Source organism: Corvus cornix, chromosome 5 (genome assembly GCF_000738735.6).
Source record: "Corvus cornix cornix isolate S_Up_H32 chromosome 5, ASM73873v5, whole genome shotgun sequence".
In the NCBI taxonomy this organism is placed as follows: Eukaryota; Metazoa; Chordata; class Aves; order Passeriformes; family Corvidae; genus Corvus; species Corvus cornix.
In genome coordinates, this window is record NC_046335.1 from 49891651 (window position 1) to 49919621 (window position 27971).

At 38.7% G+C, this 27971-nt stretch overlaps 1 protein-coding gene across 1 annotated transcript in view; it reads left to right on the top strand.

The window, feature by feature from the left end:
- ABCC8 (ATP binding cassette subfamily C member 8) overlaps positions 1-27971 on the top strand; it is a 74091-nt gene that overhangs the window by 32503 nt on the left and 13617 nt on the right. Inside the window, exons 13-29 of the mRNA XM_039552384.1 lie at positions 2796-2901; positions 3123-3233; positions 5167-5242; positions 5333-5438; positions 9672-9707; positions 11226-11261; positions 14681-14779; positions 15580-15664; positions 16328-16408; positions 18414-18551; positions 20908-21033; positions 21716-21815; positions 22415-22662; positions 23210-23370; positions 24566-24635; positions 25274-25431; positions 26595-26687. Coding sequence (XP_039408318.1) covers positions 2796-2901; positions 3123-3233; positions 5167-5242; positions 5333-5438; positions 9672-9707; positions 11226-11261; positions 14681-14779; positions 15580-15664; positions 16328-16408; positions 18414-18551; positions 20908-21033; positions 21716-21815; positions 22415-22662; positions 23210-23370; positions 24566-24635; positions 25274-25431; positions 26595-26687 — 1830 coding nt within the window. The remainder of the gene's footprint in view (positions 1-2795; positions 2902-3122; positions 3234-5166; positions 5243-5332; positions 5439-9671; positions 9708-11225; positions 11262-14680; positions 14780-15579; positions 15665-16327; positions 16409-18413; positions 18552-20907; positions 21034-21715; positions 21816-22414; positions 22663-23209; positions 23371-24565; positions 24636-25273; positions 25432-26594; positions 26688-27971) is intronic.

A 27971-nucleotide genomic window follows, 5' to 3' on the forward strand; every position in this document is an offset into this window, starting at 1 on the left:
AGTTATATTTCAGCTTTCTTTAGGCTGAGATATTCTTACTGGTTTTAGCAAGTGTGTAAAGACAGCTTCTCCTGTAGTGACAGGGACTAAGTGGAGCAGAAGATGATTCAGCAGTGAAACCAGCATGTAAAGGATAGTAAGAGGGTGTTACTGGCTTTGCATCTCAGGCACTTCACAAACCCTGCTCTTTTAATGTTGGCTACAGTCTCTGATGCCAGATGCTATCAAGGACAGTAATATTGACCAAAAACCTCATTGGTATCTTTAATCATTACACATGTCCCCAGTTGCAAAGTATCCCTATGAATTGTCATTGACACTCAGAACCACTGTGTGATTGACAGATTTAAAGCTGTTCCATGTAGGACCCCTGAAAACTTTTCAAGTTATGGACTTGGGTGTCTGCTTCTGAGAGGGGCAACTTCAAAGTCTTTAGGAAGGTGACAAATTCTGATACCTCTTTGAAAAGTGGTGCTTTGGGGTTTCTTTAATATGTGGAGTGCTTCTGCCATTGAAAATTAAAACTGAGCAGCTAATTGATGTACTTCTTCAATGTGAGTCTTTGGGGACATTGTGCAGTGTACAATTTTCAATCAGCAAAGGTTAAGCAGCAAGAGTGGCATTATGTATCTTACTGGGTTTAATATCAAACCACCTTTCCAGTCAGCTGTGCAAATAACCATGTTTGAATCAATATGTCTGTTCTATGGCTTAAAAATAAGTTCCCCTGTGGAGATACTGGAATACTGAAATTGAGCTGTCAGCAAGAGCTCCGCAGAGAATGTCCTTTTTCTATTCTTGAAGAGTTTAGAACAGTCTGGTGTCCTGAAATAAGAGCTCTTGCCTCTAACACAAGATTTTCTCACAGCTCTACTGTGTTTCTTCAGTAATTGCCTCAGGAGCAGTGATTCCAGAATTATGCAGAGCATTGGGCAGGGGTTTGCAGAGAGTACAGGCACCTGGACACACAACTAGAGAATAAAATCAAGTTGTTGGATGGCTTAATATATAGTCTTGTTTGGATATGCATGGCCTGAGAATGTTTGCTGTCTTCTCTTCCTACCCCTCTAGACCCTGGAGCAGACACATGGGGGACTTCTCTGTCTGCTCCTTCTATCTTTAGAGCAATTTCTTAAATATTTGTGTAATTTTCATACAGAGAGTATAGGTGCAGCTGTATATCAAATCCATATGGGCAGCATCTAAACCATCATTTGGTCCATGTAAAGACATTCGAAGTGTCCTTTTAACTGTCTGGTTCACTGAATAAAAAGGGTAGGATTCCTAGCCCAGTTTTTCAGAGCTTTATGCAAATAGATATAAATATCTCTAGCAATGGAGCTTCTAATCACTTCCTTTGAGATAAAAGACCTTCCCATTAAGGAATTCTGACCCAAAATTGATCCCAAATTAATTATTCCTCTTATCCCATCCCAAATAGTTATTCTCCCCCTTTCTGTTGTTTAGATTGTAGTACCTGCTGTACTTAAGTTCCCTTCACTGAATGCACTAAGAGATTCACTGATGTCAGTCCTCAGCTGCCATTAGCAATCCAGCAGGTTGACAGAAAAACTGTAGAACCAGTTCTGTCCTAGGGAGTCCCCAGGTGACTTTGATCTCTGCTTGCAGGACAAGTGTTAACTGTACAGGGAGTCTGCCTCAGGCAGTGCTGTAATGCCTGGATACAACAACATTTTGCCATCAGTGGGGGATCTCACAAGCTTCTAAGAGGAAACTAAGTCTCTTTTTAAAGAAGAAACCCCTGGCAGTGAAATGCAAAATAAATGCTGATGAGTTTATTTTTATTTTTTAAGGTTGGCCTCCTAACAGATCACCACATATCACAATGCTTCAGTGGCCTTGTTTGCCTCTTTCTCCCCACTTAGCTTAGGCTAAAGATTAAAATCAATTTTTTCAGCTCTTGTCCATAAATTTATTTTTAGGAACCCAAGGCCTTCTGGCACTTTATCATTTTGAAGACTGATAGTTAACTTATTTCCAGCTAATTGAGCTCCTTTGATGTTGAGTTCATGATTCAATCCAATTCTTTCACAAATTTCATTTGCTGTCCCTTTAAGTAGATTAGACATACATTTTATAAACTCAGGTACAGAGATAAAATTGATGCCCTGTTAAATGTCTTAATAAAGGCACATCATCTCTTAGCTAATTAAATCTTAAAGCAGCTAGTGAAAATTTTATGCCGCCTTCTTTGTTGCTGGTTGTCAGAATTCCTTTTATATCTCATCTGTTGAATACTATTCTGTTAAAGTATATTCCTTTATCTGGTTACCTTATGCAAATAATATTTCACCACAGCTGGTTGAATTTGGCTCACAGTGTACAGCTTTCATCAGACTGCCAGCCAGTGTTGATAAGACTGTTCAGTAAGACTGGCTGGGCCACACTTGTTCAGCATGAATGACATTAATTCTGCTTGGGTGAGTGGCTTTAAAACAAGTCACAGTTGTAGTCCTTCTGTGTCCCACCAAGTGCCTGAAAAAACCTTTGTGTGAGATCTCTCTGGTCGTGTCAGAAGAGACAAGACTTGAGGAACGTCAGCACAAACTGTTAAAAAATCATCACTGTTAATAGGCAACAGGACAGGTTTTGAAAACTTCCTTGCAGTAACTTCCCATTGCACATTTTCATATACCTGTAACAAAACAAGAAAAACAAACTGTGCAGCAGACAGCAGCTGAAGCACCAGAAGGGATGCTCTGTAATAAACATTGCAGTGAACAAAAGTTTTACTTCCAAGGTTGAAGTGTGAATTGTGGTTTTTTCCCTTTCAGTGTGCAGAAACTGAGTGAATTCCTGTCAAGTGAAGAAATTGGAGAAGAACATGATAAATCCTCAGAGCTAAGAAGCGCAGATAATCACAGCAAGTACCAGGCAGTGGTGAGTAAAGCTGTCTCATTGCCAGTGAAGTGGCTGCAGTAGTTTGTACTCAGAATAAATTTTTCACTTCTCCATTTCCTACTGATTATTTCTTGCAATTGCAAAACCTCTATTTTAATACCCTGAACTGTATTGTTCACACTAAGGTTGCTAGGGCCTAGGACATTTTGCTGATGCTGCCACCAATTAGTGCTTATTTCTGTCTTTCTGATTTTGCACAGCCACTCAAGGTTGTGAACCGCAAGAGGCCTGCCAGGGAGGACTGGAACAATTACAGCTCTCACACAAGAAGACCCATTAACATCACAGAAGCAGATGATTTTTGTGTAAAGGTGATATGAAGGTCACTCTAATAACACTTATATTAGCTCACTAATAGTCACTTTTGTATTCTGATGGCAGTTTCAAGTTCAAGAACCAGAGTTTGGTGTGAACTGTCAGACACTTGTGCACTTGTCAGAGATTAACCTCCACCTTTCTTGTCTGTCTTCCTTTTTAAGAATTAACTACTGATCTCTAGGTTGTGATTAGTTGCAATTATTCCTCTAGATTTCACCCAGCCTTTTGCTGTTTCAAGTGTTTCAATCATTACCCTGTTCTCAGGTCCAAAACTCTTAACTCAAAAGATAGAACAGCCTAGGTTGGAAGGAACCTCAAAAGATCATCTGGCCCAACCTTTTATGTATGCCAGACTCTTTCTTCTATTTCCAGGGTCTGTATAGCATAACGGGATGAAGAAAATTGAAAAGAATTTGTTCTAGATATTCCCAAAATAATGTCATCACAGATCTTCCCTTCCTCTTTTGGAATTCCTAGTGGCCTTTCCCCAGATGAAATTAAAAACTAACTCCCAAAGACCTAACTTATTGGAAGAAAAAAATTACAATTACCCATGCCACTTTGAAGACTGATGCTCTTGATTTGCTGTGGAAATGGCCAGAAGCAATAAAAATCCTGATGGTTGTTATAGTGATGAAGCTGTTTATTTAGGAAGTCTGCTATTACATTTGCATTTCCAGCAAAAGAGGATGAATAATTCAGTTTCATGGGACTAAGTAGGACAACTGGTAATGCTTTCAGGTTTTTTTTAGGCATGCTGAATTGGTGCAGGATCGTTCTTGAACAGACTTCCAGGAAAATAAGAGGAATGTTTGAAAGAGGGTTTTGGGGGCAGTGTTGGGTCAAAAGACAGCCTCGAGTGACAGCAGAGGAGTTAGTCACAAAGGAGAGGCCAGTGCAGTAGTATCTGTAAGGACAGTATTTATAAGGCTTGAGCAGAAAGCTACGCCCAGGGATAATCTTTGGCTCCATCTGCTGACACCACTGTCACCAGCGGCCCCTGGGTCAGGGGACTTGTGCAGGTACTCTGTCTGCAGCTCCTTGCCCAGGAAGGGGCATTAGTTGACAGAGGATCCTCTGGCTGTCTTTGGTAATCCAGAGGGAGGAACACCACGCTTGCTTTTGCACAAGATAGGAGTATCAGTTTTTCTCAAGGGTGTGATAAAAGTGTCCCCTTCCACTCTTCTTAGATGAAAAATTATTGTACTTTGCATAGCTGAAAGGCATTGAAGGCTTGAGTGGCTCTGAAAGAGTGAGAGAAGAGGGTCCTGTATGAATGTAGGCCTTTTAAAATTGTCTCCCCTTCCTTGTTTTCCACAGTATCCATGGAAATCGCCATTTAAAGTCTGATCAGGCTTTGTTTCCTGGTTTTAGTCTATTCCAGTGAAACAATTTCTGTATCTAGCAAAACCTAGATTATCTGAGAATCATGTCAGAAATACAGAGGAAAATGCTGTAATGGGCAGCAACATCTAATTTCATGGAAGGTTCTGCAGGTCTGCTTGGAATATGGATGGTGTAATTGCTGTATAAGCTGCACTGTGTATCGAGTGAGACATTCAGGGCTCTGCAGAGAGCAAACTGGGCATATATGTAATTTAATTGTGTTGTAATCATTTCACTTATTACATGTACCCACCTTATAAATACAAGGGAAATGCTAAATGGCAATTTTTTTCTCCCTCATGAATTCTCAATAATCTTCTAATAGTCTAATAGTGCTTGTTTGTTTTTAGAGGTTTCTGCCCATGGAAGTACAGTCCTTTACAAAGTCATTCCCTTGAAGATCTATTTCCTGCACTGGGCAAAGGCTAACTCTGTTCCTGTGCTCAGTGTAAGGAAAAAAGAAGTGTCTCTGATGTTGGGGAAAAAAAGTGAGTTCTAAAGCTGGGTTTCTGTTTGTCTTTTCTCCCCATCTTGGTATAGATCACAAATGGATTTTTCACTTGGACACCTGAAGGTCCTCCAGCATTGTCCAATATTGATATCCGAATCCCTCAAGGTACAAAATTACATCAGATAAACAGAATAAGATGTTTTTCCATAAGTATTTGGCACATCATAATCTTGTGTATACCTTCCTCTCTCACAGGTCAGCTAACAATGATTGTAGGACAGGTGGGCTGTGGTAAGTCATCTCTCTTGCTGGCCATACTTGGTGAGATGCAGAAGATCTCTGGGAACATATCCTGGAGCAGGTAGGGGCATTTAATTTAAAATTCTAGTTTCGTTTAAAATTCAGCTTGACTAGAGTGGTAATGCAGAAAAAGCCCAAAATCTATTCTGGGAACTTGTGGAGTTAGGGATTTTCTAGATACACAGTCAAGAAAAAAACTTACCCTCACATCAGCAAGAATCCCCAGCCAGCGTGAAACAAGCTGTCCATTCCATTAACAGGAATGGGCAACCATTCTTGGGCATTCTGCACTCCAGCAACATAAGCTGAGTGAAATTGTAACTAATCTGGAATCAGAATTAATTTGCTTGAGGTGTTGCGCTGCTACAGAATGCTGTTTGCACTTCCAGGCCTGAGCTTGTGTCTTTGCATGGAGCTATAAAGAGGTACTGGCTCACTAGGAGCAGTGCCTGGCTCAGATGTGTGCTCCATCCCAGCACCAGGCTAATGCCTGAGAATTTGAAGAGTGTCTTTCAAGTGGCAGTGACCTCAGAGTCCTCCCCAGTGCATCCTGCCTGGTCTGACAGGAGTGAGTCAGTCGTGTCCTTCCCTCCTTTCCCAAGGGGACACAGCACCTGGACTCTGATAGCCACTTAGAGATTCCACTTGTGTCTAACTTCTGGACTGGCCTTGATGGGAAGGAAAAAAATAGTACTGAACTCCAACAGCTTCTGTTGGCACTTGTTCTCTTGACCCTGAGGCAAGGTGACAGATGGTAAAATAAATTGCAGCTCCTGTATGTGGTTTCCAGTAAATTCCTGCCATCTCTAAAACACAGTTTATCGATGTGTGTGAACATTTTTGGCCTGTTTATTTCACAGTACCAGACTTCATACCCATGCACTTTGCCCATTGGGCTGTGATTATTTGTAGGTAAATCTCAACAAATTGCAGAAGAACCTAGAAAAACAGTTAATTTTATTTCCAACTGATTGGGAATGAAGGAAAAACAGGGCACCTATAAATCTAATCCACATACTCTGATGGACGGAGTTTCATTGTTACACAGTGGATTCTGCAGTGATTTTGTGGAGCAGTTCTCTAAATTCCTTGAGTGTTTGTAAAGAGCTATGATTTATATCCAGCCCTCGTGCTAGTCATACTACTCAGAATTGCACATGCTTTTATAGCAATATTACAAGGAAGGAAGGAAGGTTGTCTATTTTATAGGTGGGGAAAATGAAACATAAGAAGGTGACCCTTTCAGCTAGTGAGGCAAACAAGAACAGAAGCCAAAGTTCCAGAATGTGGTGATCTATCCATGAGAATATACTTCCCTAAGCAGAAAATCAGACCATGGTGAGGAACCATACAGAATCCCTGCAACCTTATTAGGTGAACTAATTTCATTTCAGCAAGGCTGTAATTTTTTACAGATGACATAACATGATTAAGAAGTGTAATTTGAATGTCTGATGGTAAACTAAAACAGATGACATGTTGTTTCTGATCAGAAACTGTGCTGGGCTTTTAAATAGCACTTGTTTAGAAGTATGTGCTTCGCAACAGTGGAAAGGTCAGAACTGCTTTTCATGTCTTCTACATGTGCCAAAGTATCACAAGGTGAAATTCAGTTGTTATCACATTTGCTCTGCTATCTGCCAGATATGTAGAAAGGGACTTGTGGCTGAAACAATCTGAGTGCTGTAAGTGCTGGCTGCACTGGGACAGATTATGTGTTGTCTCATCTTTCAGAGCTGCTGCCAGGTGCAGTGGCCTATTCAGAGTGATGGATGCAGCCAGTGTGGGCTGCACACCTGTGTTGTAAAGCTATCAGATGAAAGCTCCCTTAATTTGATAAGAAAATACTAATGCCTGACCAGGAACATGCAACCTTATCCCAGGTTCAAGGAGAGTAGTCTTATCAAGTAATCAGCAGGGCTCAGCTCAGGCAATGAGAAGTGTCAGCCAAATCAGTAAGTTCCTTGTTACAGCTCTTTCTTTGGGAATGCTTGGCTTCGGTCATTCATGTTACAGAATAGACCTGAATTAGTTCATACAAATTGCCTTCCCCTTCCCTTCCTCCAAGGTCATAGCTATGAAGATGAAGGATGTATCCTGCTGACATGTCACTCAGTGCTCAGGAAATCAGGATGCTCTTCCTGGCCCTTCCTTTGGTCTAATGGATAACAAGTCATTTCCCTACTCTTTGCCCCCATGCTTTATGAATAAAACAGTATTAACTGCATATCATCTTTGCTTGTTTCTTATAAAAATTATTTGTTTCAAACCCTTAAAAAGTCATGTAATTTATTCCTGGGCAAGGAGGGAGATAATCAGAAGTGAGCCATGGCTCATTTGTGATTTTTTTGGTTGTTTGTGTTACAGTGTGTGTCCAGAAGATCCAGCTCAGATTAATGCCTCTTGTCCAAAGCAGGCTGAGGGCATCTCAGTATAAATCTTTTATAATATGGTTAGGGATTTAACAAAAACAGAGAAATAGTTATTTACATTCTGCACAGGTAGTAAATGGTAATGATTTTACCTGGTTTTGAGTAAATAATTACAGTATATGCCATGCTAATTTCTTCTGGGCAGCATCTCACTTCTGATAGTCCCAAATCAAGTCTTGTTGGAGTAAATAACACCAGAAAACAGACCTAATTGAGAAATACTTTGCTCAAACGTAATTATGTCATTTGTTTTAAACAGGACATACATTCTTGCATGTGAATCTTGAGTCCTTATAATGTGAAGGAAGATAGAGGTTTAAGGTTGTTAAGAGTAGGTTTTCATCTTGTGACTGTTTTTATCAAATTTAAAAAAATTCAAGTTTTTATGCCTTGGAAGTAAATTGATTTTTAAAAATACATGTTACAAAATTTAAAAATACAGGAATGTGCAGATATTCAATTTTATTCAAGTGGGAAATTAAGATCTGTCTTGAAAAGACTTGAAAATCTCAGTAGGCTCATGTTTGCATCATTAAACATCTAAAATACCTTGACAAATTAGATCTAGACCTCATTATCAAACATGTTACTTTGGCATTTCAGCACTGGTAAGAGATCAAGGCATCCTTAATTGCCAAGAGTATGCAGGAAAAGGGGGAAAGGAGGGATAAAACAAAGTGGGAAAAAGTGGGTTGAGAAGTTTGGGCTAAAACTCCAAATAGAGAATAATTGTTTTCCAGCTACAGAGCAGAAACAGAGATCAGAGAATTGATACACAGTTGGTTCAGGGTCCTTGTGTTGTGCATGGAAGGGCTGGAAAAGGTATCTTCTCTTTCAGCCTATCAATAGTTCCTGTAAAGAATGTGTTTCTACTTAATCATATGGAACAGGCTCATGCGTTTTTGGAGAAGGGGCCACTGAGTTCACATGGTCACTAAAGACCAGTGGAGTGTGAGTTTGCTGTTGAAAAGCTTTGTTCAGTACACAGACCTTTGGAGTAAAGATACTAATGGCTGGCTGGTGCTCTCAAATTGTAAATTTGATTTAGATATGGTCATTGCTTATCATGTGTAAACTTTATGGAAGTGTCTCAAACCAACCTTTTAATCTGCAGGTATGGTTTTCTCTCCTGGATATTTATAAGCAAATTGTGTTGGCATAAAGTTAATGAGATTGTCCTCTTTAAAGCATGAAAGACTTTGTTCCTTCTTGATTTTGTTTATGTCATTTGACACACAGATTTTTCACTCTTTTGAATGGAACTGAATTTAGCATCAGTAATAAGTATGCCCAGTCATCCTGTCAAAAGAAATCTGAACATCTTTGTAGACGTTCAAAAATAGCAAAAACACAACCTGTCTGTCCCTTGGACCTGCCCACATTAACACGGGCACCTCACCCCAAGGATCTGGCTGACACACGACAGAGTATGTGGCAACTGAAGGTGGGATGTGGGGTTCACACTAACCTGTTATATGCAGCAAAGGTGTGGTTACTGTCATGGAAAAAAGCCAATATCACAAATTATTATTTTGTTTTTCCAGAAAATCAGCTTTTCTTAATGGAACTGCATCCTTGTCACAGCAGGACTTCTCAGTTCTGCTATCATCTCCAGAGCAGGGTGAAGGTGATTTTATTTGTTGAGTCGAATTAATGTCTATAAGGAAAAAAAGGGCCACCAAATCTTTTTGCCTGATGAAATCAAGCCAGTTTGTGTAGAAGGAACAGATGCTGCACTGCAGCCCTGTGATAAGTAATGTTTGCAGCCTGTGCACTAAGTGGAATTTAATAGTTTTTCTTTCTGGGGTGGATTGTTTGTGCTCACTTAAGTAAACAGTCTTTGCTTTCTGTTTGTGATGCAGCTGCACTTCTGACAGTGAGACGGGAGAAGATTTCAGGTATGGTACTGTATGCAGTTACTGGTTTTCCTGCTAAATCAATTGCAGTAGAAAAAACCAAAGGTTTCTAAATCTGTTCTTAAGATTAAGAGTCAGAATTCTGAAAATCAGTGATATTTTAACAGCATTATCTCAGGATACAACTTTTGAAACCACTTATGCAAGATATGAAAATAAGAGTTGGATTTCTGTTATGAAAGCATTGCCATTTGGAGACTTCGAAAATTTTATCTTGATATGTCTTTGAAAATTTTTCTCTAAAGTTCTGAACCAGATTATGCTGCACTTGGAAAAATAGTATCAAGTATTTAAAGGTTTCATTTATTAAAGCAAATTCTCCCCATTACCCTTCTCTTCATTTTTTTACATCCTGTCATAAGTTTATTTTCTCACCTACCATTCTTCAGGCACACACAGAAGTGTGGAGAGTAAGAGATTAGTGCACCTGTTGGCACAGAAATTATTTTTACCTGATTAACATAGCTTACCTTGGATTTTGGGAATATCTACCAAATCAACTGAGAATAAAGCTTTCTGACTTTGAGGCAGGCACAAACCTCCAGAATGGTGAACCCTGTAAAAGTGATGATCCTGTTCCTGTTGGACTCAGTGAGAACTTTGCTATTGAAATCAGCAGTGCCATATGGCCTCTCTTTTCTTGACTTAATCTAAATTGCATGGCTTTTACTGACCAGAATATTTTCTTGGTTCTGTGATTCTCCAGCTGTTCCACTGCCTTTTCTTTAGGTTTTCCAGCTTCTTCTCTCTCATTTACCTTATTTCTCAGACTTGTTGCCTGGTTGTCAGACTGAGTCCTGCAAAACTGCTGCTCCCATCTGTGTGTAGTATAAGAGGGAGTTTCCTGTACCTCATGTCTAAGCCTCATGGTAAAGGATACTTCGAAATCTCACAGTCCTTGCTGTGTTAAGAGAGACTGAAATTTCTGGGTCAAGTTGAAGGGAAACCATTTGAACCCATTAAGATACAAAAGAAGTATGATCAGAATTAGACATTCACATGTTTGAAACTCCTATGGAATTGGATGGCAAAGGGTGAGATAACATGCACAACAGTATGGCAAGAGCATTAAAAAGTAGGAAAGAATATTAGACTGGATGAAACAATTACCTACATTGTCATATGTTCTGGGAATCTGTAAGTTTTAAGTTAAGTGCTGTAAGAATATCTCTGGTGGTTTTGTTGCACTCACATCCTGTAGAACGTTTTTGGTGTTCTCAGAAGAGAGAGTATTTTGGGCCAAAGTCTTTTGAGGTCTTGAGCATTTGCTCATAGGTGTTGAAGGCTTTCTACAAAGGTTGTTTAGCACTTCTCAAGACTGAGGCTTTAACTATACATTTTTTAGGTCAATATCACATAGTGCAGAGTTTTAGGATAAAAAGAGCTGTATTTCTATTATGCAGTCATTTTGTTGTATTTTTAATTATAGCATAGTGATGTTACTTGCACTGTCTGAAAGAATTTAATTTATTTTTAAACCCTTGTGTTTGTTTTCCACAGCCCAGAGAAAGAATCTCCTGTTGACATGGAATTCAGGTACAACATTTTAAAAACTAATGGGGAAGCTCCAGAGGTCCCTTCCAACCTCAGTCATTCTGTAACTCTGTGAACATTGTTCAGCAGTCTCTGCTCTTAATGAGTTTAATGTTTCCCCTTAGAAGACAAACAGGATGTCTCTGTATGCAGCTACTGCAAGATTTAAAATAAAAACAAGCAAGTGACTCTTGAAGTTTAATAATGGCAGAAAGACTTCTTCCTGAATGCTCAGGACTGGCAATACTGGAATGCTCCAATGCCTTCCATCAGGCTGAAAATACAAGAAGCATATTTTTTGCATATGCAGTGATAATACAGAACAGTACACATTTCTCTCATATCTGGAGAACATTTGAATTTGAGTGATAGTAGAAGTTAATGAATTGTGCAAAATAATCAAGATAAAACTGTAGTCAGCAATCCCAAAACACACAGGAAAGGCTTTGCAATGTATTATTTCCTCTATCATCATAATCCTAACTCCATTGCATTTATTTTCTTTTAATAATTGCCAACATTTCAGATTTGGTAGGTTTATTAAGGCACTGAGATGCATATATGAATGTCCCTTAACTAGTTGTATTTTAATTGACCTTGAAGATGTAGTGGGCCTCCTGGATGATAAAATGAAATGTGAAAGTAGAGATTGTTTAAACTTAATAATCTGTCTTTGCAAAATCACAGAATCACTGAAAGAGTAAGGTTGAAGGGACCACAGGAGGTCATCTGGCCCAACCTCCCTGCTCAAGCAGGGCTATCCCAGAGCACATTGCACAGGACTGTGTCCAGATGGTTCTTGAGTATCTCCAGTGAGGGAGGCTCCACAACCTCTCTGGACAATCTGTTCTGTTGCTTGGTCACCTGTGCTGTAAAGAAGTGAATGTTGTTTCTTTTGACACTGTTGTTTCTGATGAATTAATCTCATTCATAATTGGTAAACCAGCTTGATTCTGTATTAGACAAAGCTCATAGTCTCCAGGGAGTTCAGGGAAGGTTGTCCTTATTTATTGCAAGGCTGAATTTTTCTGTCTGCATTTCTGTGATAATTAAGAGCCTATGGTTAGTCTGTTGTGTTATCAGAGGGGAAAACATACACTCCATTGATGAAAACACGTGGTTATTTATGCAGTCTGGGGACAGGAAGCAATCACTTCCACCCACTGAATAAATCCCTTGTATGCCTTTGTCTGCTAAGCCATTGGTTTGCATTCAGTCCTAAAACTCTGAAACCTTATGTATGTTCAAGGCAGATTTTCAGAGCAAGTCTTGCACACTTCATGGCAGAATATTTTGTTCTCTAGATTTTTAGCCACAAGTTTCTCACAGTTTCAGTAACAATTGTTAGATTGTCTCTTTACTGTGAGCAGTACTGTGGACATGCAATAGATTTCATATATGTGAAAAAGAAGTTTGCAAGCACTTTCAAGCTTTTTGTTTATGTCAAAATATGATCTGATATGTCATCGTAGTGTCAGTTTGCAATTAGGATTAATTTAGAGGAACTTCCTAAATCCTCAGTCTGTAATCAGTTTTGGCAAGCTCATTGCTTGTTGCCAAGTTCCTTGCAGTAATGAATTCTCACTGATGTCCTAAAAGCAGAATGTAATCCAACTGCAAGTGGTATTCCCAGACATTGTTCTGGTTCTCAGCATGGAGTGCGTCACATTGCCAGGGCCCATATCTTCACTCAACCAAAGAACACTTTGTGCAAAAGTTGTAAAAGCTTTTTCCTCAAAACTTTGCTGCTATTTTTCAAAAACTAAATTAGCAGTAACTTTTTGGTCACATTGAGAATTAAGAGCTGCAAAGGCACAGTTTCAAGCAATGAAAAGGAGGGGAAGGGAATATATCTTCACCTTGGAATGCTCAGAGCAATTTTTTTCTCAATTATTGGGATGAAAATTTCATACTAATTGAAAAAATGCTTCTCTCTTGAGGCAGACCTGAATGCTCTTTGAATTAGATTTTGGAGCTGCAGCCTGGGCTGCCTAAGGGATATTTTCTGTCTTTTTTTTCTTTTGTTTTGCTATTTCTCTTTCATTTTCCAGTAAAGAAAATACATAAAGCATAATTGAATTCTAGTGAACCATCATAAATTTCAACTTGGAAGCATGTTAGCAGAAGAGTGGAATTGTGTGTTTTTTCAGGTCATCAATAAAAATTGGATCCTATCTTGGTTTCTAAACAAGCTTGGTAAAACCTTAAAAAAAATGAGCAGGGCAAATGACCTTAACCTATAAAGATAAATAAAATGTACTTTGTCAAGTCATAGTTTGAATTGCTTTCAGGTCCAACTAGAAATAGGCTGCCATAATGGCTGTCTAGCAGACAAAGGCCACGTTTGGGGTGAGAGGTCCTGTCTTTTTATTGGATTAGCTCAGAGCTAGGAAGAAAACAGATATGCTTTTAGGCATATGATCCCCTTTTGGCCCTTTTCTGGAGAAAGGCTGATATACCAATGAGTTTTCCAACAGTATCAGTTGCTCTGATAAGAGTTGTTCCCTTTCTCCCAGCTCTGCCTTACTGGGGTCCTTAATGCATCACAGACAACAAAAGCACAAATTCTCTAGTAGGCAGATACTTTCCTTTTTAAATAGCAATAATAGTAATAATAATTATTTCTATTAAATTACTGGGATCCTTAATGCATCACAGACAACAAAAGCACAAATTTTCTAGTGGGCAGATACTTCCCTTTTTAAATAGCAATAATAATAATAATAATTATTTCTATTAAATAATACGTGCATGGTGAGTGACATCCTGTTGACTGTCGCTGGTAAATTGTCCCTTCTGATGGTACATTGAGGGCCATTTCACTGGGGGAAACTTAGCAGATTTTTTTTGTCCGTGTTCTCTTTTCTTGCCTTTATAGGCATAGAATAATGTACTCATTTTCTTTCTAACTCTAGTTCTTTTCTTAGAATGGGAAAAATAATTCCCATTCTAGATAGAGGGAATTGCCTTTGTGCATATGTGGAGTTGTTTGGATCTTTTTCAAATACTTGAAAAATATCTTTCTACAGTGTCCCTCCTGAAATGTGTTGCCTAGCTAGTGATCTGCTACACAATTAAATTTTTTTATTCATTTATCCAAACAGAGCTGGGATTCAGTCTTTGGTAATTTTCTTCCTAACACCCACTCTGCTCTAGAGGCAGCTTTATTAAGCTAGACTCTCCAAACCCCACCTCTCAGCAGGAAAAGAGGGAACAAAGGGAAATTCAGTTGGGTAAACAGTTTCAGTATTCTCTTGGAAATTTATTAGTTTATGTATTTCCTTGATGGAAATTGTCCTAAAGAAAGAAATTAAATATTCTTCAAGATTTATTACTAGTTTCTTCATTTACAAGAAAATGGTTTCCAAAAGCACCAGTTGCACTGGTAAGCTGGGAACTCTTGTGTTTGGTTTTTTCCCCAGGAAAAGAGGCGCAGTAGCTTATGCATCGCAGAAGCCTTGGCTGCTCAACGCCACAGTGGAAGAGAATATCACATTCGAAAGCTCTTTTAACAAACAGAGGTAACAGGTTCCAGCACTGTTGTGTTTTACTCCCCTTTTCCATAAATATTGGGGTCATGTGAGTCACACATGAGTGCCCATCTCCCTGTAGGAACAAACCTATTGCACCTGCCTGAACGTGACAATCTCCCCCTTTGACCATGTTTTTCCTGAGTGACACAAGGGACAGGGTTTGTCTCACTTGAACTCAAGTGTACAAATGTTTTCATTTCCAAGGACCATGTTTGTTTAGCATGCAGTATTCTCACACCTGGTTGACTAGTTTTCCTCTCCTGGAAGGACATCACCTGTTTGGAAGTGGGAGTGTTGTTTGTAAAGAATTAATGGACTGCCTTTTTATTCAGTATAAATGCCCACCAGATGTTGTAAAATATTTACAATCAATTGCTGGTATTCCATTCCCCCACCCTTAAAAAAAGTGGTTGACTATGTATTTGCATCCTATACTCATTTTTTTTCTGTCATCCTTGGATATTGAAACAAGAAATAAAGGCCCTAGGCATGAAAAACAACTGCTAAAAAGTAGCAATATACCTTGGAAGAAGTTACGTTTGTTTTTCCTGGCTTTAACTATTTAACATTTTTATTTGGGAAGCTGACCTAAGATCCTTTTTCTTAGCTGAAATATTACTTACTTGCCTGTGATTGAGAGAGATCCCATTAGAACAATTAGTAGCTAACAAATATGTTTTCCACCATGTGATTTTTTCCAGCTGGTTAAGTTTTGTTCCTCTGCAGGTAGGAAATGTGCTTCTCCAGCAGTATCTGTGTGGATTTTGTTGCCTTTTTTGTTTCCACAGGTACAAAGCAGTAATTGATGCTTGTTCCCTCCAGCCTGATATTGACATTCTGCCTCACGGGGACCAAACCCAGATTGGAGAGAGGGTCAGTAAACAGCTACAGGCTTCTATTTTTGGTTTAAATATATGGAGGGGAGTTTATTATTTTTTTGCTTCTTAAAATCTTACAGGTTATTTGGCAACAAAGGTAATCTTTTAGTTAAGTGTGTGTTTGGGTCATTAGTCTGAAAGCTCACTGCTTGGTAAATATGGAAACACTGTCATTAATGTGAGGTGCAATGATTTAAATGTGCTGCTATCAGAATGTTTGACTATTCTGCAGCTGCTATTGCAGATATCCTGAGTTAACAGGACATTTTTTGGTTTCTTTAGAAGTAACATAAGAATAAATAATAATGCATAGATTTTTTTTTTAGAGCCCTTTCATTTACAGAAGGGCAGGTGTTTAGTCAATGGCTTTATCATATCAGGGAAGATTAGGGAGTGACGAGAAAGGAAACAGAAGTCACAGATTTGTAAACAATTTACTCTAGCATATACTGGCACTGTCACAAACAAACAAAAGAACCCCCTAAATGCCCCCTAAAACACCACAGGGATACATTGAAGACCCACATTTTGGAAAAACTTCTCTTTGTTTCTCTGCCCAGAAAAGTCTGCTATGGATAATCCAGTCAGAATATAAATATGAATAATCAGTTGTTGTTTTCTTTAACTGTCTGATTGTTTCTCTCCTGCTTATCTCCAGGGTATTAATCTGTCTGGAGGGCAGCGCCAGCGTATCAGTGTGGCACGAGCACTTTACCAGCAGACAAATGTTGTGTTCCTGGTGAGTAGGTGCCCTTCTGTTTATGCTCCATGCAGATGCAGGAGATGCTTCTTCATTTAGAGTATTTCATGGGTCACACACTGCACATTGTGTTTTGCCAAGCCAAATGTGCACTGTGTATTTTATATCTGTTGTCAGCTAGCCTGCAGGTAGGAAGCATTTTGTAAATGCTGCAGGCAGACAGATAGGTATTGCACATTGAAATGCTGATGCTTCCCCTTTCAGTATATTGAAAATTCGCTTTGATCCCTGTTTTTATCTTTGGGTCTTAGAAATGTAATAGTTTCAACTGTATTCATGAAATTCATAAGCTGTCTCAGGCCTAAAATTAATGTTGTCTGGTGTCTGGCGTGTTTCCTTTCTGCAGCGAACTAAGCTGCTTTTGCACCCTGAACTGCCTGTTGTATATCCTGTCCCAGGTTCAGCTATAGAAAGAGAGTGGCAGCAGGTTCTAACAGCTTCACAGGTGGGAAAACAGATGCATCCTACACACTCACTTGTAGTGAGCTTGCTGGCTGTCCAATTTAGGACTTCCTTCTGTAGCTCCGTTTTCTGGAAGGTTTGAATCCAGCTGTTGAGACATCAATCACGGAGGATTAGAAAAGCTGTGCACATTAGATGTCACCCCTAAAAGAAAAGGAGGCTATTTAGACCTTTCCCTGATCAATCTGTGCTTGCTTCTTGTGTAGGGCATTTCCAGGCAAAGATCAGAGTGCAGGAGAGTAGGGAGCAGTTCGGTGAGGTGCTGCAAATCAGCAGATCCACTATTGGGCTGTAACTTGGTTTTTGCCCTTTTTGTCCTTCTGTGAAGGACACTCAATAACCTGCTAATAGCAGCAGGTTCTCTTATGGTTTGATAATGTAAAAACACCTTTATTTCCAGTATAAACTTTATTTCTAGCTATTAATATTTTCAAAATGATCAGGAATCCTATATGTTAATATTGGCAAATGCTCCGTTCTTTTAAGGCTGATGTTGTAAAGAAATGCTTGTGAAACTTCACTCTCACAAGTATAAATGTCATATAGGTGATGTTTAGGTCTGTGCCAGGTCACAGGAGTGCAGCAGCAGAGCTGACAACATCCTTGCTCAGCAAGCACAGTGCACACACAGTTGCACACACACTTTTGAGAGAAAATTCTGGATCATGAAGTTACTGTGTTTCAAAAGCATTTTCTAAGTGCTTTATGTTATGATGCTCTGGTTTATTAGAATCTAAGTGGTTGTATTTATCTTACTGCTGATTTCAGATATTTCTGATTTTTAAAAGCCTGGGTTTAGTGTAATATTATAGTATGAAATAGTAACTCTAAGTAAATCCTACAGCCAGTATTGCTATTGCAAGCAGAAATATCAAATCACAAGGTTTGTGATTCCATAAAAATAGGATTAGGTAAACAAGTTTGCTAAAAGATGGTAGAGATTAATTTATGCCTAAATGAATTGCATATAATTGATTGATTCAGTAAGATAATCTAGGTCTCAAATCAAACATCTGAGCTGAGTCATGGAAATGATCAATATTGCTCCTTTTGAGATTTTTTTGGTGATTCTTTGTTAATAGAGTATTGGTTTGTGAATAAAAAAAAGAGTCTGAAAGCAGTGATGTACAAGGGAAACAGAAATATGGTCCCTGTCCCTGTCCCTGGAGCAGCTATACAATACCTGCCACAGACCTACACTGGGGAGTTGCCTGGAGCCTGACAGAAGCCATGTTCTCCAGCTGTGTAGGCCATGAACACATCTGGGGAGAGCAGCAGGTCCCAGAAAACCCCAAAGAGTTGTAGCATTGACCCAGCTGGCATTACTGTACCTCTGAGTCCCAACAAAAACACAGTTGAAGGTTTGGTGTTCTGTTTGCTGTTCCTCAGCACAATTTTGATCTGATGGCCTCTTTTGTATGTCGATGTCGATGTAACTGGTTTTACTGGTATTAAAACCTGTCAGTTTCCTGAGATCCCGTAAGTTCTGGCTCCAAAAGCTGACCCCTTATCCTCATGACAGGATGATCCTTTTTCTGCCCTGGATATCCACCTGAGTGACCATCTCATGCAAGAAGGGATCCTGAAAATGCTGCGGGAGGACAAGCGCACCATTGTGCTGGTGACTCACAAGCTGCAGTACTTGCCTCACGCTGACTGGGTAAGGAACCTCTTCCCATTTTTTCTGAGGAGGCAACAACATGGCAGGAACATGTCTTGCTGCAAACAATGCTTTCATTTCATCTCTCTACCAAGTAATAGTTTAGTGAGAAGAAGTATACTAAAGATCTTTTGAAAATTAGCCAGTTAGGGATGCTGTAATTTTGAAATTCCTATCTTAGAATGCCTAAATAGGTTGGATTTTTGTAGAGCTGATACTTAATACTCTTATGAAAGCAGGTTGCATTTAAAATATACTGAGTATCCAAAAATATTAGTTATATTGGAAAATTTTGGCTAATTTTTTAAATCTCAGACCAGTGAAATGTTTGAGTTAACACCTTTGCCTCTGCTGGGATGTTACTAGGAATTTGTGCTATCAAAGGAAAAGATGCATTTATGCAAGTGGATATTTAGAGGTATGGAAATAAAAGGAGAAACCTAGTATTTCCCTGTGGTTAATACTAGTATATAGGGTATTAAGAATATTTTTGTCCTTTGTGTGTTGGCAAGATTTCAAGAAATTTTTTGTATTTGATTTTTCTGTTAGGTTTCTTTTTTATATCTTCTACTTTACAGAAAAAAATATGGAGGTATGCTTTCTATACCAGTTTGTAATTGGAAATGTCAAAGATGAAGAAGGAATCTTGAGGGGTTTGGATTCTTTTTTTTTCTAATTCATTGGTTCCCATTGGTCTTGCATGTAGTCCTGCAGTTCTCCAGTATCCCAGGTCCATGGTGATTGATGACTGCAGTTATACCTCCTAGCAGGACTTCTCTCTTTCATATCTTGCACAGACTGTAGCAGCAGTTTCCTGGTCTCTAGAAATAATAATATTTCAGCTGCTTCCTGAGCTTCATATTGGCTTGGTATAAAGTTGCAGATAGACATTCATCTTGTTCTGATCAGGTTTCTCATGGGCAGCATTTCTCCTTTATGGTCTCTGCTCTGACCTTGTCCCTCAGTTGTTTATCTTTAAGAGTTACCACTGTTCTCAACACAGTTCTGGTTTTCTGGTTAGTGTCTCTTGGGGTACAGGAATTTTCTGCTTTCTTCCCTCCCTATGAGGTCCATCTTAACAACTTTTTTTATTATTACATATTTGCAATTGTTTTTAAAGTATATACAGCTGTGGCCTTTCATCAGTATAATTGTTTTAATTTTCTTTGTGAATGTAAGACCCATTTCTAAATGTTGGTGTTTTATGAGATGTACAAAAACTGCTTTATTTTTATTGTCTTCTAGATGTGTATTTTTTTATGAAACATACTGTTTCAAATGGTAGCAAAGGAATGATTTGTATGATTTATAATTTAAAAATATTTATTACAAAATAGTTCATGTTTTTTTCCCTAAGTGTAGTTTCATTAATCCTTAGCAATTCTTACCCAGTGGAGTGAGGAGGGAATATTTATTTTATTAAGAAATTTTAAATAAAAATATAGTTTGAAGTATATGTCATGGTCCCGCTAAATCTTTTCAACAAAACCCTCAGAAGAATTCAAGGTTCAGTCCAATTGCAGGTTTCCTGAAAAAATTGATCACAAAAAGATCCTTGTTTGCTTTATTTTTACCTTCTCTCTGGTGTAAATTCTTAGCAATAAACAGAATAGATTATTTCCCCACCCCCTGCCCTTGGAAATTTCTTAGTTTCCAGGGAGAGAGAAAAATAAATAGTGCATTAACTCATTTTTAATGATGTGGGTTTGCAATCTGCATGCCTCATTTTCCAATTGTCCCTGTCAGATCCAGAGTGGCCATAGTTACACTGTGTGTATAACATAGTTACACTGACACAAACCTGAAACTGCTCCCTGCAGACTTTGTCTTGCATATGTATTTTCCTTTTCCAAACTGTGTCCACTATTTATGCTTTTAAAGCTTTAGGGGTTCAAATTCCCTAGCTCTTCCTTATCAGTCCATGGTATCAGAGAAGGAGCCATCATGCTCATATCTAATTGCCTGAATGAGGGCAAAACCTACTGCACTCAATGTCTTGCTAAAAGCTTTTTCCTTTTAGGAGGTAAGAGAGCTCTAAAATCTTATCTTGCTAATGACTTGTATTTAGGAAGAGTAGTGTGCCCCCCTGTCTGCCAACAGGGATCCCATTCCTCTTTCTTAAAAGCAGCCTTTTCTAAAAACACAGAGTGCAGAAAGTTTCTGGGTTTTCAGCATCTTGAATGAAAGGGATAGAGTCGAGAGATAATGTCACTGTCTTTTTAGAAGGCAGATTTTTTTGTGGAAATATTATTTATTTAAGAAAAGAGAAAATCCTGTCAAAGCACAGCAACATAGCTCTAAAATAAATAGACACACCCGACTATTTATCTCACCACTTGTGTTTCTGACTTTTTAGATAATTGCAATGAAAGATGGTAACATCCAGAGAGAAGGAACACTCAAGGACATTCAGAAATCAGAGACTGAGCTCTTTGAACACTGGAAGACATTAATGAATCGACAAGACCAAGAGCTGGAGAAGGTTTTTGATGGGCAGGGCAATCAAAATATGCAAGAAAACATCTTTTTTTGTGTGTCTTAGTTTGAAAGGATGAACACCAATTGACATGCTGTGTGTGATGTCTGACTTAATATGAATGTAGTATTAGTGTTACCATTATTATTTATCTCTTAAGATAAATTCCTTCATCTAGACATCTCATATTTCCTTGATACTGTTCCAATCCGTTCTTGATAGGAAGCCCTGTCAATATATTATTCTCTAAGGAATATTAAATAGGGCCATTTTAGGAAAAGCTTTGCTAATATTGACTACTGGTTTTGTAAATATACCTGAATTCAATCATTGCTTTGGGCTGAAGCTTTTCAGATGTGCCTATATCAAGTTCTTTAAATGATGATGTTTTGTCTTTCATACTTACAACACAAGAAGAATGCAATAGTAGTCTTAGTTCTTATTAATTCTGGGATAACTGTCCAAGCTGAGGTTCCAAGAGGGTTGGGATTGACAACCTGAAATTAATGTTAGGTATCTAATTTATGTCCTTTGGTTTTACACGGAGGTAGTAAATCAATCACTTATGGCTGCCTGCTGTGAGATTCCCACTTCTATTTTTCACTGAGTGGAAACAATTTTATCACAACTAGTAATTTTTTTTTTATTAATTCTCTGGTTAAAAATACATGAATTGCCCCTTTTTCAGGAAACAACTATTGAGGAAAACCCTGTTTTGGAAAGAACAAATCTCCGGAGGACGATGTATTCCCGGGAAGCATTGCTGAAAGATGATGAAGAGGATGAAGGTAAAGGGCACCCTTTGAGCCCATTGCCAGTATATTACTGTTTCACAGCTAAATTACATTAGAATGAATTAACACCATTCAAACTGACAAGAGAACAAATCATTTTTCATGTGGGTCATGATTTATAAGAGTGCAGTTTCCATTGCTTTGACCTCTGGACTAGAGTGATTGCAAGCGTTCACAAGTCATCCTTTCCTCCAGACTATTGGGTTTTTTTCTTATATGCGAATATGATTTAATAATGAGTGAAGAATTATATTAAACAATATGCTGGGTGAACCTCACCTGTCAATAGCTAAACACATTTGCTTAAGGTTTTACATAGGAAAGAGATTCCAGCTGGTTTTTATCAAGCCAGTACTTTCAAACTGCAAAAACATGGTTGAAGAAATTGATTACCAAGTGCTGAGGTTTTTTGCAATTTTTCAGTGTGCATAACCACTAACTTTAGCAGGTTAACACATGCAGGCCTGAGCAGGTAATTTCACCTTAAAGACACTCTTTATCCTGGCTGGTAAGACTTGGTTTGTAGCTGCCACTTGCCAGTTCCTTTAATATGTATGTCAGCATGGCTGTCCTTTTTTTCTTGCACCTTGCAGAAGAAGTAACAGAGAGTGATGATGAAGACAACCTGTCTTCAGTGCTGCATCAGAGAGCCAAGATGCCGTGGAGAGCCTGTGGCAAGTACCTGAGTGCAGCAGGGATCCTCCTGCTGCCCCTGCTGCTCCTGTCCCAGCTGCTGAAGCACACGGTGATGGTGGCCATTGACTACTGCCTGGCACTCTGGACCGAGAACGCCATTTCTATCAAGATAGAGCCAGAGACAAAAAACTGCTCCCAGTGCATGGTGGGCACTGCCTCATTCACCTTCCTCTGATGATTTAATGGGGGGTGTTCTCCCAATGTCAACTTCTGCTCCAAGATTTGTATGCAATGTGCTATTTTTCTATAAAAAAGCCACTCCAGAGTATTTTGAAGCTCACTGCATTTTTGCATACACAGTGCAGTAAAACGAAGTTAAGTTTGGTGTGTTGTTCTCCTTTTGCTAGATTTATTGTATTTTAGTCTGATTTACCTAAACCTGGGTCTCTAAAGTAATTTTGATATCATAGTTCTTTTTTTCTTTTCCCTGTACTGCTGCATTCTCCCAGCAACCTAGGCTTTTTATAGTATTCTGTGATTTAAAATTTCTGATTTATCACTTATTTTCATGCGAACACTTCCCTCTCCAAAGGATAACAAATTATGACTTTAGATGGGTTAAATCATGGACAGTTTAATTTAGGGAGCAAAAAGGATATACTCTTACATTTTTTTGCTCTTGTGCATGTGTGTTCACAATAATTTTTAAACATAATTTAAAGTGAATAATTGTGTTGCTCTTTGTTTCTTAGGAATTTGACCATTCTCCATATTCAAAAGTTTTCAGCGTTCTCTGCTGCCTTGGCATCGTATTATGTCTTGTCACATCAATAGCAGTGGAGTGGACTGGCTTGAAAGTCACCAAAAAGCTGCACTCTTCTTTACTAAATAAAATCATTTTGGCTCCAATGAGGTATTTCTCTGATTGTAATGCAAATTACATTGTAGTCATTTTGTCTTCTTTACTTCAAGGCAGTCTGCTAAGTGCACTTTTTACTAAGAAATGGCTGTGCATTGCATATTTTTTAAGATATCATTGAAAAATCACCAGGTGTCAAATTTCTGAGTAGTTTTTGAAAATGGTACCCAGGCTGCTTGAGTTCCTAGACACAAGTCAAATGCCTCTCCTGCCCGACTGTGGCTTCAGAGATTTACTTCCTTGCATGTTTAATTTCTCTTTGCTGTTTTTAATTAGGGAGAAAATGCAATTATTGATCAATGTGTTGTACAGATAATTCATTGCGTTCTTCATCATCTTAATCACTGGAAATATTTACTGTCAGGCAGTGACTGTGCAAGTCTAGGAAAGGTAATGAGCTTGGACAAGTGTCATTACAGGCTTCATTAGAGTACACTGGGATGTATTTTGTTCCAGCAAAGGAATGTTGTCTTCCATAAGTTTTTTTTTTCCCCAATGCATGAAAGGAAAGGTGTATCTTGATTGAAACCTGCAGCTCTAGGAAAAAAACCTTGCTAATTTTAAGCTAACTATATTTGACCGAGAAATCATGGAGAAATCACATACATGAAAAACCTCCGAATTTTTTTTTTAGGGTTTTTTTCAGGATAAAATTAGGCTTCAGGTTCCACATGAATTATGGAACAGCTAAAAGTTGCAGAGCAATAATGTAGTTTGCATTTTGCATATCCAAATGTCTTTTTATGTATTATTCTAGCAGTTGTTCTTCTTGTTACAGTTTTCTGTTCCCAGAAAGAGGCAGGACTTTGAGATTTAACTTTTTTTAAATTTTTCATTAATTAAAGGGGCTTCAAATTAAAATCTGAAAGGATTTTTTTCAAGTGTAATCCTGTGATGTCTGTGGCTTAGGCAGTAGAGGGAGCTGAGGACATGCTTGCAGTTGTAGGGTTCTAAGTGGTTGTAGGTTCATGCTTGTGGTTGTAAATTCAAGATATTTCCATTTAATTGGAAAGCCACAGGTACTGGGAAAAATGAGAAATTTTACTGTGGCTGTCAATTTATTTGCTTGTTTCTGTGATACATATATATATCTATCTATAGATATACCTAGTTTAGTAAGACAAAATAATAAAATGGATCAGTTCTAATATCAGTATTGTAAACTTTGCCATTCCTTGTCCCTTTTTAGGTTTTTTGAAACAACACCTCTAGGAAGTATACTGAACAGATTTTCAGCTGACTGCAATACCATCGACCAGGTACTGAATAAATACACTTGAGCTCTCAAGTTATCCTATCTTAATCTGAAAAAAGTGAGGTTTCATTTATTACAGAGTTATCTAGATGAAGCTTACAGATGAACCATCATTTTGAATGAGTTCCTTGTCTTAAACACACATTGAAAAAACATTTATTTTGATAAGATGTCCTCTATAGAAAAGGGAAGCAAAATTAGATCCACAGTGATATCCCCAAATTAGAGTATCTACTTTTCTTGTAAGTGGGTAAACACATTCATTTGAGCAAAGGAAATGAGAAAAAGGCAAATGCTATTGCCCAGAATAAAAATGACTGAAATTCAAATTACCATTACTTACCCCAGACTGCACTGCCAGTTCATAGGATTTATGCAGATGCTAAAATCATCTCTTGCATCCCATCTGTAATCCTCTGACATGAGGACTGTGCTCCACAATGCAGATGTGAAGCAGCCCCACAGAAATCCTCTCAGATGTCCCCAAAACCCAGCAGTAAATTCAAGTCCAGGCCTGTATGCTTAGTGCTTAAAATACACGAGGAATCAAATATTTGAGGAAGCAGGAGAAAGGAAAATGAAGTATTGTTTTAAACGTAGCATGTAATGGAAGATCCTGTGTGCTTTTTCTTCTCTGTACAGCACATTCCAGCTACCCTGGAGTGCTTGAGCCGTTCCACCTTGCTGTGTGTGTCTGCCCTTGCTGTGATCTCGTACGTCACACCCATGTTCCTCATTGCCCTGGTTCCCCTGGCAATCATGTGCTACTTCATCCAGAAGTATTTCCGAGTTGCATCCCGGTAAGAGCACGGACCGCTGTCATTCTGGCAATGGAAATCTCTCCTGCAGTGCAGAATTGCAGTGCAGGGGAGCTTCGTGTTTAAATTTGGTCCTGTCAAGGACCAAATCACATTTGGCACTGTCTGAAAGTGGGACAAATCCACTGCAGTGGAAATGTGTCATTTTACAAGTGCCTTTGTCAGCAGCTCTTCAAGCAGAACTTCTCGGAGGCATGAGCAGGGTCTTTGTGCATGATCAAAGGTTTTTGCAGTTCACAGGACACAAACCCGCTGGATTCTGTCCTCCCCAAGGGTATGTCCAAGAAAATGTGGTGACAGGACAGGGAAACTGAAGTCTGCCTGGCCAGGGGGAAGTGGAAATAGGTAAAGTCAAGGAGAGGCTGCAGAATGCAATATAACTATGGTGGCACTGCCAACCATTAAGGATCCGGTGTGCACAAGCCTCCTCTCCTGTTTTGGGTACCTTCTTGTTTTTAAAAAGATGAAAAATTTTAATTGTATCTGAGACCTTACTCCTTCTAAGGTGATAGATCTTCCCCCTTGTGAAGTGTTTGCAGCAGTGCAAAAATACGTATATTCTCCTCATGTATGCACAGATTGAAAGGGAGTCAGCAACCAATTTACTTCCTGCTGGAAGAAACTGAGACTAAATAGATTTCACCCTACATGTGCTTCTACTGATATGATGATTAAATATGACATTGAGAAGTGCAAGCTAATGACGAGTGCAGACTCTCATTTACTGAGTGTGTGAGTTACACTGTTGGCTCAGTGAGAAGCTGTGCTGTTATCTGGGGGTGCACTTTGCCTTCTGCTTAACTCAAGCTCCTATTTGCAGTGTTCCGTTAAATTGATATTCAGTACAGAGACAGAATGGTGTCTAAATCAATACAAAATTGAGCACAAGAAATAAGAATATGGGAGAAAGGAGTGAAGGCAGTGAAGAGAAAAGACCCATTCAGAACTCCAGCTAGTTAAATGTTAAAAGAAGAGTCCTCCTGGGGAATTCATTTCCCTGCAGCACTGCTTTGCAATCTGTCTGAACGTTATGTATATGACTATTGTGATGCTATTCCTTTTCACTGATTCCTGGGCATGATTCAAGAGAATAACTGCACAACAAAACTGGCTTTTTACTAAATTCTTTTCATAACCCTCTCCAGGGACCTGCAGCAGCTGGATGACAGCACTCAGCTACCATTACTCTCCCATTTTTCAGAGACTGTTGAAGGTCTTACCACCATCCGAGCCTTCAGGTATTGTTTTTTTTAAGAAACATAGATATTCAAAAGTGAGGTAATGTTAATGTCTTACACTGTTCTGCCTGGAAAATCCAGAGTCCCCAAAACACAGGTAAGGGGGAACTCCAAACATTGAAGAATTCTAAGCATTTTGTATGTAGAGGGGTTGCTGTAAAAAAACAAGCTCATGTGGGTCATCTGCCCTGTGGTTGCTGTCCAGACACTTGCATACAGCCTGAAAAAAGAACTTGAGGGCAAATGTGATTTAAGAAGCTAAATTAGCCCACAATTACCACAGCGTGTGGTGTGGCAGATGATGGGCTTGGACAGTTTCCATGACAGGACTAATATGCACCGACTTGGTACAGACTACTCTGTGTTGATGTCCTGGTCAGTTAAGCTGTGCATGCTGGTGACTTCAGAGGCTACAGTAGCACCCTACGCTATTTTTCAGGTTGCTAGCTGAAAATGTGGCTGGTTACACTGATTTTGGAAATACACAAGCTGGAGACAAAGTGCTTCCTTGCCTGGTTTTTTTTCCCATCCACATAAGCTCCCAGGAGAGCAGCCCAGGAATATCTGATAATGTGCCTGGGTTGTGTATCTGTGTTAGAAAACTGGCAGTCATGCTGATACCTCAGAGGTACCAATAAAACCACTGCTGAGCTTACCAGCTGCTCTCCCTGCACTAGGGCTATTCTTGTCTTTTCCCAATTGACTCAAACACAGTCAACTTTTCCACTAGATTCTCATCTAGATGATGTCTATGCATTTTGTCAGTTCGTTATTACTGTTACCCTTCTGTCCTTGAAAACAGTAGTGCTTATTTGTTCCTATAATTGTAATTTTATAGTAGAAGTAATGCAAGTTAACTTAAAGTTAACTTAAAGTTAACTTAAACTATTTTATATAGGTTATAAATAGCTCAATGAAAGAAGAACCAATTTAAGAGTTTGTTTCTTTTGGATTGAAGGTAGCTTACCCAAGAGTGGTAGAACAGCTTAGTGTTTTCCATTATTAATTGCTGTTATTGAATTCATTAAGTGCCAACAGTGTTCTATAGTTTATAGTTATGTCTATGTTCAATTTGCAGGAAAATCAATTTATCTTTTAATTTCTGCTTTTCTCATTCCTATATTCTTTTACTTGATAAAGAGGATCTTTGAAGCATTATGGCTGTATATTTTCTGGTGTTGATACAGAAAGCAATATTCAGTGCCATCTAGCTAATATTTTCAGTCTGTCAGAGCATTCCCTCTTGATTCTTCCTGTCACTTTGGAATGAATTCCTCTGTCAAA